Genomic DNA, 11,319 nt, shown 5'->3' on the forward strand with positions numbered 1-11,319 from the left:
TTGCTGCTGAATAATGTAGTGGTTGTGTCAACTGCAGCGTGCGAATAACATCATATTGCACTAGCTGCTCTACTGAATGATTGATTTTCCGGTTTTGACCTTGGCTTGATTATTGGACTATGCTTATTGACTGCCGCCTGCCCTGACCTTTGCCTGTTTCTGAACTATGCTTGTTTGCCGCCTGCCCTGACCTCGGTACGTTTATCGCCTTTGATTGTTTGCCGCCTGCCCTGACCTCGGCCTGTTTATCGCCTATGACTGTTTGCTGCCTGCCCTGACCTCGGCCTGCTTATCGTCTATGATTGTTTGCTGCCGACCCTGACCTTTGCTTTGATATTGACTATTATTCTGCCTGCCGATTTGGTACCTAAAGCTGGAATCCAGCCCAATTAGCATTTCAGCATTCAATCACCCTTAAGAAAACCTTCCTTTAATGCTCCAGAGGGTCCTTAGATCAATTTGAAGGTCCTACAGAATTAATTACCCCATGACAGGATACATACCATGGCCAGTGTCAGACCGGCCCACCAAAGGACTGGGTAATCCTCCTGTGGCTTGCCCCCTGTGCACTTACTACAATGCTCCTACTGTAGAGCCGGCTGGCAGCTTTTAAGTATAGTCAGGGCTCTGTCATATGATAAAGTGTACAAAAATTGCATGAAAATCAAGACATTGCTCAGTGGACTGCTGGTAGTAACACCTACTGGGGAAAAAATGGATGCATTGGTACGGCGACACCAAAGATGAGAAAGACGGTGGCCGCTGATTAGATTCTTCAGGCTGCCTGCATGTCAGAGGTCCAAACATCAGCGATCTGCAGAAAAGGTAAATGTCTATGTAATGTGTGTATAACCACTGTATATATGTGTGTAATGTGTGTATAACTAATGTATATGTGTGTGTAATGTGTGTGTAATGTGTATATAACTACTGTATATATGTGTGTAATGTGTGTATAACTAATGTATATGTGTGTGTAATGTGTATATGTGTGTGTAATGTGTGTGTAATGTGTGTATAACTACTGTATATATGTGTGTAATGTGTCTATAACTAATGTATATGTGTGTGTAATGTGTATATGTGCATATAATGTGTGTGTAATGTGTGTATAACTACTGTATATATGTGTGTAATGTGTGTATAACTAATGTATATGTGTGTAATGTGTGTATAACTACTGTATATATGTGTGTAATGTGTGTATAACTAATATATATGTGTGTGTAATGTGTATATGTGCATATAATCTGTGTGTAATGTGTATATGTCTAATTTGTATAAATGTAATGTTTTATGCGTGTAGTGTGTAATATGTATATACATGTGTATAATGTGTATATTTGTGTGTAATGTTGAATTTGTATATATGTTTATGTTTGTGTATAATATATATATATATATATATATATATATATATATATATATATATATATATATATAATATGTGTGTGTGTATACAAATGTATGTGTATCATTATTTAGAGATACTATTTATGTGTATGGTTAGTTGTACTATTTATCTGTACATGTCAGCTGTAACTCCTTACTTGTATAGTATAGTGGCACTATTTGTTTGGTATAGTGGTGCTATTTACATTGTGTATAGTTATTGGTAATATTTATGTGTTTGATTAGTGGCACAATTTATGTGTATGGTAAGTGATACTATTTATGTGTATAGTGTAGCGGCGCTATTTATGTGTATAGTGTAGCGGCACTATTTATGTGTATAGTGTAGCGGCACTATTTATGTGTATAAAAAGGTGGCACTATTTATGTGTATAAAAAGGTGGCACTATTTATGTGTATAGTGTAGCGGCACTATTTATGTGTATAAAAAGGTGGCACTATTTATGTGTATAAAAAGGTGGCACTATTTATGTGTATAGTGTAGTGGCACTATTTATGTGTATAGTGTAGCGGCGCTTTTTATGTGTATAGTGTAGCGGCACTATTTATGTGTATAGTGTAGCGGCACTATTTATGTGTATAGTGTAGCGGCACTATTTATGTGTATAGTGTAGCGGCACTATTTATGTGTATAGTGTAGCTGCACTATTTGTGTATAGTGTAGCGGCAATATTTATGTGTATAGTGTAGTGGCACTATTTATGTGTATAGTGTAGCAGCACTATTTATGTGTATAGTGTAGCGGCACTATTTATGTGTATAGTGTAGCGGCACTATTTATGTGTATAGTGTAGCAGCGCTATTTATGTGTATAGCGTAGCGGCACTATTTATGGGTATAGTGTAGTGGCACTATTTATGTTTATAGTGTAGCTGCACTATTTATGTGTATAGTGTAACGGCACTATTTATGTGTATAGTGTAGCGGCACTATTTGTGTGTAGTGTAGCGGCACTATATATGTGTATAGTGTAACAGCACTATTTATGTGTATAGTGTAGCGGCACTATTTATGTGTATAGTGTAGCGGCACTATTTATGTGTATAGTGTAATGGCACTATTTGTGTGTATAGTGTAGCGGCACTATTTATGTATATAGTGTAGCGGCACTATTTATATGTATAGTGTAGCGGCACTATTTATGTGTATAGTGTAGCGGCACTATTTATGTGTATAGTGTAATTCCACTATTTATGTGTATAGTGTAGCGGCACTATTTATGTGTATAGTGTAAGGGCACTATTTGTGTGTATAGTGTAGCGGCCCTATTTGTGTATAGTGTAGCGGCACTATTTATGTGTATAGTGTAGCGGCACTATTTATGTGTATAGTGTAGCGGCACTATTTATGTGTATAGTGTAGCGGCGCTATTTATGTGTATAGTGTAAGGGCACTATTTGTGTGTATAGTGTAGCGGCACTATTTATGGGTATAGTGTAGCGGCGCTATTTATGTGTATAGTGTAATGGCACTCTTTATGTGTATAGTGTAGCGGCACTATTTATGAGTATAGTGTAGCGGCACTATTTATGTGTATAGTGTAGCGGCGCTATTTATGTGTATAGTGTAAGGGCACTATTTATGTGTATAGTGTAACGGCACTATTTATGTGTATAGTGTAGCGGCACTATTTATGTGTATAGTGTAGCGCCACTATTTATGTGTGTAGTGTAGCGGCACTATTTATGTGTATAGTGTAGCGGCACTATTTATGTGTATAGTGTAGCGGCACTATTTATGTGTATAGTGTAGCGGCACTATTTATGTGTATAGTGTAAGGGCACTATTTATGTGTATAGTGTAGCGGCACTATTTATGTGTATAGTGTAGCGGCACTATTTATGTGTATAGTGTAGCGGCACTATTTATGAGTATAGTGTAGCGGCACTATTTATGTGTATAGTGTAGCGGCACTATTTATGTGTATAGTGTAGCGGCACTATTTGTGTGTATAGTGTAGCGGCACTATTTATGTGTATAGTGTAGCGGCACTATTTATGTGTATAGTGTAATGGCACTATTTATGTGTATAGTGTAGCGGCACTATTTATGTGTATAGTGTAGCGGCACTATTTGTGTGTATAGTGTAGCGGCACTATTTATGTCTATAGTGTAGCGGCACTATTTATGTGTATAGTGCAGTGGCACTATTTATGTGTATAGTGTAGCGGCACTATGTATGTGTATAGTGTAGCGGCACTATTTATGTCTATAGTGTAGCGGCACTATTTATGTGTATAGTGTAGCGGCACTATTTATGTGTATAGTGTAGCGGCACTATTTATGTGTATAGTGTAGAGGCACTATTTATGTGTATAGTGTAGCGGCACTATTTATGTATATAGTGTAACGGCACTATTTATGTGTATAAATGGTGGCATTGTCCATTTGTATTGCATGTCAGCATTTTTTCTGTACTTCATTATGAGCGCACTATTGTCTCATCTTCAGCAGGTTCGCATTCTCTTTCTGCGCTGCACATATATTTCAAAACCGGTAATCGGACTGTTCCTGTATAAGAGACATAACCGGTGTTTACATTCTGACTTACATTCTGCTCTCATTTATCAATTCTATAACATTTTCTGATTATTAAATATCTGAGCAACGCAGAAGGAAAGCGGCACTTCAGGTCGCATCAAGAACATTGATAATTGTAAACTTAACATGCATTGTTTTTATTTAGATAGACGGTGGGCGCTCAGAATCAAGGAACCCCAGTCCCACACTGGCCGTGCCCTATACAATCCAGTGTCCCCGTCATGATCATGAACTCATAATCATCGACACTAAGGCATCCCATAAGGAATATACCAGAAGCCTCTAGGTCCACAATCCAAATCCAAGGCACATACCTTCATTTTTGTAATACTGTGAGACGGAAGGCACCAGAGATTTTCTATTTCCACTGGACAATTCTCAACAGAGGTTTTCATCAGAGGCCTCCTCTCCCTCTCCCAGTATTTTAGCTGATGTCTGAGACTCCCTCATCCCTGCACCCTCCCATAACTGAGGAGTCCATGAAGCATTTATGGAAGGCCAAACAAGGAACATGTCATATCTCACAGGGAACCATTCTTGCTGCCTCTTCATAGGACCAGAGACATGTAATTTGCCTATATTGATGTACCGTCTCTTAAAGAGCCCACACCTGCAAGCTGCTGTCCACCATGTCCTATCCCTGGGAAAGCTGCTGGACTTTAAGGGGGCTCTGGAACTGACTCTAATCAGTCCCCCTTTATCTCTTCCTAATCAATACAAGGATAACTATAATTATAAAAAAAAGAAAAAGGACACCCTCCTCTACTTCTGATTCTACATCCATAAGGCAGGATATTGAGCAATGCATTCAGCCTCATAAATATGACTTGATGGCCAGGCAGAGATATTCAGCAACACTGCACTACTATTACAGCTCTCACTATGCCATACAGATTCCTGGAGTACAATACAAATCTAAATGCAAAGGCCGTCCTGACAGACATACTGATTATTTTCAATACATTGGACAATTCTCAACAGGGGTCTTCATCTGAGGCCCCCTCTCCCTCTCACAGTGTTGTCAGAGACTCCCTCATCACTGCACCCTCTAATAACTGAGGAGTCCATAAAGCGTTTTAGGCCAAAAATGGAGGATGTCATATCCCACAAGGAACAATCCTTGCTGCCTCTTCCTCTGACCAAAGACGAATCTAAATTGCCAATATTGATGTAACGTCTCTTAAAGGACCCATGTCTGTAGACTGCTGTCCACCTGGTCCTATCCCTGGGAATGCTACTGGACTTAAAGAGGACTCTGGTAACTGACACTACTGTGGACCTTAGCAAAGAACTCCATGAAGCCTTTATTAAAGGCCCAACAAAAAGATGCAATATTTCTGAGGAAACCATCCTTGCGGCCTCTTCATCTGTTCAGGATCTAAATTGCCTTTATTATTGTCTCATAAAGGGTCCATGTTCATCCCTCGGGCCGCTTGCTCTGGTAACTGACTCTACCCGGGGCCTTACATTCCCCTTGATTTCCTAATAAGTACTAGGATAACAATATAAGAAAAAACAGGAAAAAAGTAGGACAGCCTTTCTCTCTCACAGTATTCCAGCCGATGGAGAAGACTTCTTCATTCCTGCTCAGGAGTTCATGAAGTATCTACTCACAGCCCAACCTGGAGGATGATAAAGAAAATGTTGACTTTCAAAATGAGGAATTGCTTCAGTTAGGAGACCTTGACCAAATCACATAATGAACTGATTAATAAAAATAAGAGAATGGAGTAAAACATGGATAAAACGTCCATAACAATTATCGACATGAGAGATCAATCCCTACAACCACATTTGACTTTACGGAATTGGTCCCTAAGTCACTGATTTCTGCTTCCAGATGTGTCCACCATTCAGAAGACACTGGCCCCAAATCTTCTCCATCAGATGTGGACTTCTTTGTGACTAATCTCGTCAAGATCATTGTATTTCCTACAAATGGGCCATTCCCATGAAACTACTAAAATGAAAAATGGCCATCATTGTGTTTAGACAACCCCTTCTGCAGCTCTGAAAGCCTTGAAGAAATGGGGGCTCCTGTCCCATCATCACTGAGAAAAAAAAGGCACGACCTCGGAAACTCAATAAGGAATAGACGACAGTTGGATTGTGATGGTAAGTGTAAATACTGACTGATTTTCCTAATGATAATTTAGTATGTGCTTATACTCTTTACATAATGTGTATTAAAATTCTTCACAAACACGAGTAACGTCGGCACAAATCATAGATCGCCGGTGGCAAATAGCGACGTTCTGGGATCAGTGGTTCCAGATGACGTTTCCTCCGGTGGTGTCTGCGTATAAAGTCCATACTAGGAATCATTCAATATAGAAGAGAGTCCACGGCACTCACCATTTGGTATCAAGCATATATCTTTTCTTTGCTTTAAAGTAGGTAAAATATAAGGAGCGGACACATATAATTTGGACGAATTATGTGTCTGCTCCTCGTATTTTACCTGCTTTGATGCAAAGAAAATCTCTGATACTCTGTTTATTATTTATCCCACCTGTACAGTAAATTGCTGCACTGTGACATTTTAGGCTGTGTTCACACTTTGCAGCCATATTACGTTTATTTGCCACAAAAATACTTTTTCTGGAAAACCCACTATTTTTACCCTGTAAGCAGCTATTCTAGTAAGGCTACAGCTACTAACCACTGACTGCACTGGGCATATCCGTCACACTGAGCAGACACATGAGAAATATCTGCTTAGTATCAGGTTTTTTTTGTTTTTTTAAATCAGCTGTTTGATGAGGGAGTGGTGCCCTGGTGAGCGCGGCGCCCCCTTCATTGTTTACACTGCTCTGTACAGCACAGCGCCGTACTCTTAGTAGTGGCTGTGCCTGGTATTACAATTTGCTATGGTTTTATCCCATTTAAGTGAATAGGACTGAGCTGTAATACCAGACACCGCGGCCTCTATAAGAACAGACCTGAGCTGTACAGAGCAGTGTAAACAACAAAGTCGACCAGCGCTGCGGCCCCTTCAAACAGCTCATCAGTGGGGGTGCTGAGAGTCGGACCCCCACCAATCTAATATTAATGTCTTATCCTAAGAATAGACCATCACTTTAAAGGAACCAGAAAAACCCTTTAAATATAAACCCCTGGTAAAGCTGCACATGTTCTGCACAACACCCAAATCTAACTCCTTATATGAATCGTCTGGTAAATTTGCCTCTTTGATCTGATAAACGTCTCATATAATTCATTTGCAGCTTCTTATCATCCGTGTAAATAACATCCGTCAGTGCAGTGTAGTCATTCTGCATGTAGCCTGTGCAGATCTTGTACATTGGACTCACGCGACTACAAATAATAGGCAGTAGATAACCCTCCCCGCACTGTACTGTATAGATATAATATTTCCTACATTCCTGCTGTCAGTGTGCAGAGAAGATGGAGATGGGAGTAACAGGGACCATCCTCCTGATATTTGATGAGAAAAAACGTACACCCTGGTCCTCCCCCGCTTCCCGTACTGGGCACTGTTCTACATGTGTGCGCTACTGAAATGCCCCGGCCTTTCATGAAGGTGAGTAGCGATGAGCTCCATCATAAAGTATCTGCTGCACTATAATCCTCATCATTCATAGTATTCAGCGAGACGGGTATCACTTAACCTATCTTCTGCCTCCTGGGATGACGCTGCAGTCCATGTGACTGCTTCAGTCTTTGGCTGGATTGACACGAGGTCATTACGTCCGTAGTTGACGGAAGTATTTCGGCCGCAAATCCCGGACCGAACACAGTGCAGGGAGCCGGGCTCCTAGCATCATACTTATGTACGACGCTAGGAGTCCCTGCCTCGCTGCCGGACAACTGTCCCGTACTGAAATCATGATTACAGTACAGGACAGTTGTCCGGCAGCGAGGCAGGGACTCCTAGCGTCGTACATAAGTACGATTCTAGGAGCCCGGCTCCCTGCACTGTGTTCGGTCCGGGACTTGCGGCCGAAATACGTCCGTCAATTACGGACGTAATGACCTCGTGTGAATCCAGCCTTTCATTGGCTACAGCAGTCACATGGGATGAAACGTCATCCCAGGAGGCCGGGCTGCACTCAGAGAAGAGGAATGTATTGCTATGACAACGGAGATCGGGCACATTTCTGCACAGTGAGGCTGAAGAACATACACACCAAACAGTTGCAGTCCATAACAATACGACGGGTCATGAAATAGTCGCATGTACATGTAACTTTGCCATGGACATTTGAGGAGTGTTTCCAATGACCAAATAACAGGAACATTTGCTCCATCGCAGCTTAATTGGCTGACACACTTAGTTTTTAGAGAGTTACTTCCAGAAACTAAATGTAAAGTTTTACATTTTTGGATGAGGTACGGCTTAACTAGTAATGTTTTGTGTCCATCGATCCTTTGATGTGTCATAATCTACAGGAGAAGGACAACCCGGACACTGAATTCCACTTGGAGAACTTGTTTGGTACAGTGATGGATCTCTTCTCTGCTGGAATTGAAACCACCAGTACAACTATGAAAAATGCCCTCCTCATCCTCCTCAAATACCCGAATGTAGCACGTAAGTAAAGTCTTGAGATCGGTTACATTATATGAGGTTGGATTTGTAGGCCGGATCCGATCAGCAGTTCCAGGAGTTTGGCCTCTTTGGCGCCTCCATCCGGTGTATTAGGCCAGGTGACACTCGAGGGGGTGACGTCGATTTGGCCACCTCCTGTAAAATTGTGAGGGAGCGCGGGCTCCACGTCCGAGCGGGAGTTCCTCCCGTCCCCGGGAGTAGACTCCATCAAATACAACTTATAAACATTTCCTAATATTAGGAAGTGAATGACATATTGGCCTCTTTTCATATTCAGAGCAAAAACATGTTTGGGGGGAATACAACTTAACCTGGTGATCAAGGAACATAAATGAATGAGAACAATAATAACACTAAATCTCCTACATGCTCAACCTACATTATTTATACATCTGTGGTACAAAAATGTTATGTTTGTCTGCAGGGAAAATCCAAGAAGAGATTGACAATGTGATTGGACAGAATCGATGTCCTGCCCTGGAGGGTCGCACTTTCATGTCATATACAGATGCAGCGATTCACGAGATCCAGGGATTTGCTGACATAGTCCCTCTGGGAGTTCCACATGTGGCCAGCGAGGATACAGTATTCAGAGGATACAGCATCCCAAAGGTCAGAATCGTAAAGGATCCTTACAAGAAATTCATGGAGTTTACTACTTAGAGAGCAATTCCATCCTGTAAATATTCATAAACGGAATCAGTCATTATATATTCATTATATATACACATTAGATCGTTGACTGATAATACTACAATTGACGGGTCTGACTGACTTTAATCTACGGTTTATGACCAGCTTTAGAATTAGATGGACGTTCAACAGATGTCGTCTTATTGCATTATTAGGATTCAGTTCTCTTGTTCATGTTGATTGGAGATCCTGCTTAAAGTATTTGGTAGCTTGGATAAAATGTATGATTCTGTGTTAGGCTCGGTTCACATCTGCGTTAAGACCTCCATTATATGACAGATACCAATGGTGGCCGACAGAACGCATTAAGCTAAATCGGGGTCCATCGTGTTTCTTCATTTCAGTGCTTGAGTAGCGCTACAATTCCTGTGCCGTCAAGTGTTATGGAACTTGTTTATTTCTGTTGCTTATATAGTACCAATATATTCCACAGGGCTGTATAGAGATTGTCATCACTCACAAGTATTTTAAGTGACCAGAAGATTTTGACCCAAGACATTTCCTGGATGAAAATGGACGCTTCAAGAATAATGAGGCTTTTCTTCCCTTCTCCACTGGTAATATGACATGAATATATGAGCAAGAACTTCTTTTATACAATTCATAGGGGTTGAAACTTCTAGCAGCTGCTCCACACCCACACGCCATGCTGTATTGTGTCAGGGATAATGGCCTGTTCCTTTGGTTTGTACGATCCATTATATGAGGGACATGTGGCCACAAAACATCAGCTTCATCGTGATTCCACGCTGGGTTGAGGTGAGCTGCTTACAATGTTGGGGTACAATGCAGTTTATAGATACAAAATGGCGACAGTCATTGACCAAACATAGCAATGGGTCTATATCATCAACTCTAGTACATGGTAAACTGATGATATGAAATAGTGATATGCTGAATGTATATATCCCAGTGATGTAAGATAACACTGACTTGTAGCATAGATACCAGACATCTGAAGACAATCCAACACCTTCCAGTTGTGTAATATAATAATCCCCTTATGTCCCATCACTACAGTCCAGACTGAGGAGCTCTAACATTTCCCATATTATTATCCACAGGAAAGAGGAGCTGTCTAGGAGAGGGGTTAGCACGCATGGAGATCTTCCTCATATTGACCACCATACTGCAGAAGTTGAACCTGAAATCCAACAAAGCTCCAGAAGATCTTGAAATTACTCCCGAACCTGGGAAAAATGGAGTTGTAGCCAGAACATATCAACTCTACGTGGAACCGAGATGATCATAAAAAAATAAAATCCATGCTAATAAATAATGAACCAGTCTACACAGAACACGTCCTTTACTATATTACAGTAGTTTATTACTTTGGTTTATTATACCAGTGGGCATGGGTGCACATGATTTTTACTTGTGGAAACAACTTCCATTCTGCTAGTCTCACTTTGTAGTGACTGTCTCTAATGTAGTGCAGCAATTTGTTTTATGAGTTAATAGGGGCCATTCTTTTTGCATGACCCGGTTGGCCCAGGATCCGTATACTATTCCAGCAGAGACAATTGTCAAGGTCTTCAGCTTTCCGGGTCCAGAAGTCCATAAGATGGTATTATGGCTCCTGGCATAGTGAATGTGTAGCCTGGTTTTTTGTAAACAAATTTTATTGGATTTTATAACATTACAAGAAACATAAAATCAAAGAGAAATCAAATATTCTACATCAGAATTGATCCCTGAGAAAAGGAAATGTACAGTAATAGCAACATATTGCATAAGATACAGCAGAGAATACGATATTCTGCAACATTCGCAGTATCGCCAATGACCATTGAGGTACTTGTTGTTACAAATGACATTAGACCAAAGTAACTTAAACAATCAAACAAACATACCCCCCCCCCCCACCATAGCTCAGGGTCCCATCAGTTTTCAATTAATCTTCAATAGCAACCAATATACGACATTTGGACATCAGATCTAATAATCATATATATCTTCATGGTCAAGCTCTGTGCACCCCCCCACCCCTCGCTAGACCCTCACCGAGACCCCAAGTTACCTAGCGTCCCCGCCACCGCTCTTGTCAAATACCAGGACGTGTAATGAAATGGTGCCATCAATTCCACAATCTCGCTTTG

General features: G+C 40.8%; 1 protein-coding gene across 1 annotated transcript; it reads left to right on the forward strand.

Moving 5' to 3' along the window:
• The first annotated feature begins 365 nt into the window (after positions 1-365).
• Positions 366-10,452, forward strand: LOC142659756 (cytochrome P450 2C8-like). The gene is made up of 6 exons (XM_075836200.1): positions 366-825; positions 5,795-6,069; positions 8,368-8,509; positions 8,952-9,139; positions 9,654-9,777; positions 10,285-10,452. Exons 2-5 carry the CDS (start codon positions 6,067-6,069, stop codon positions 9,693-9,695), a joined length of 375 nt encoding a protein of 124 aa, XP_075692315.1. The 5' UTR covers positions 366-825; positions 5,795-6,066; the 3' UTR covers positions 9,696-9,777; positions 10,285-10,452.
• The last annotated feature ends 867 nt before the right edge of the window (positions 10,453-11,319 follow it).

Source organism: Rhinoderma darwinii, chromosome 8 (assembly GCF_050947455.1).
Source record: "Rhinoderma darwinii isolate aRhiDar2 chromosome 8, aRhiDar2.hap1, whole genome shotgun sequence".
NCBI classification, from domain to species: domain Eukaryota; kingdom Metazoa; phylum Chordata; class Amphibia; order Anura; family Rhinodermatidae; genus Rhinoderma; species Rhinoderma darwinii.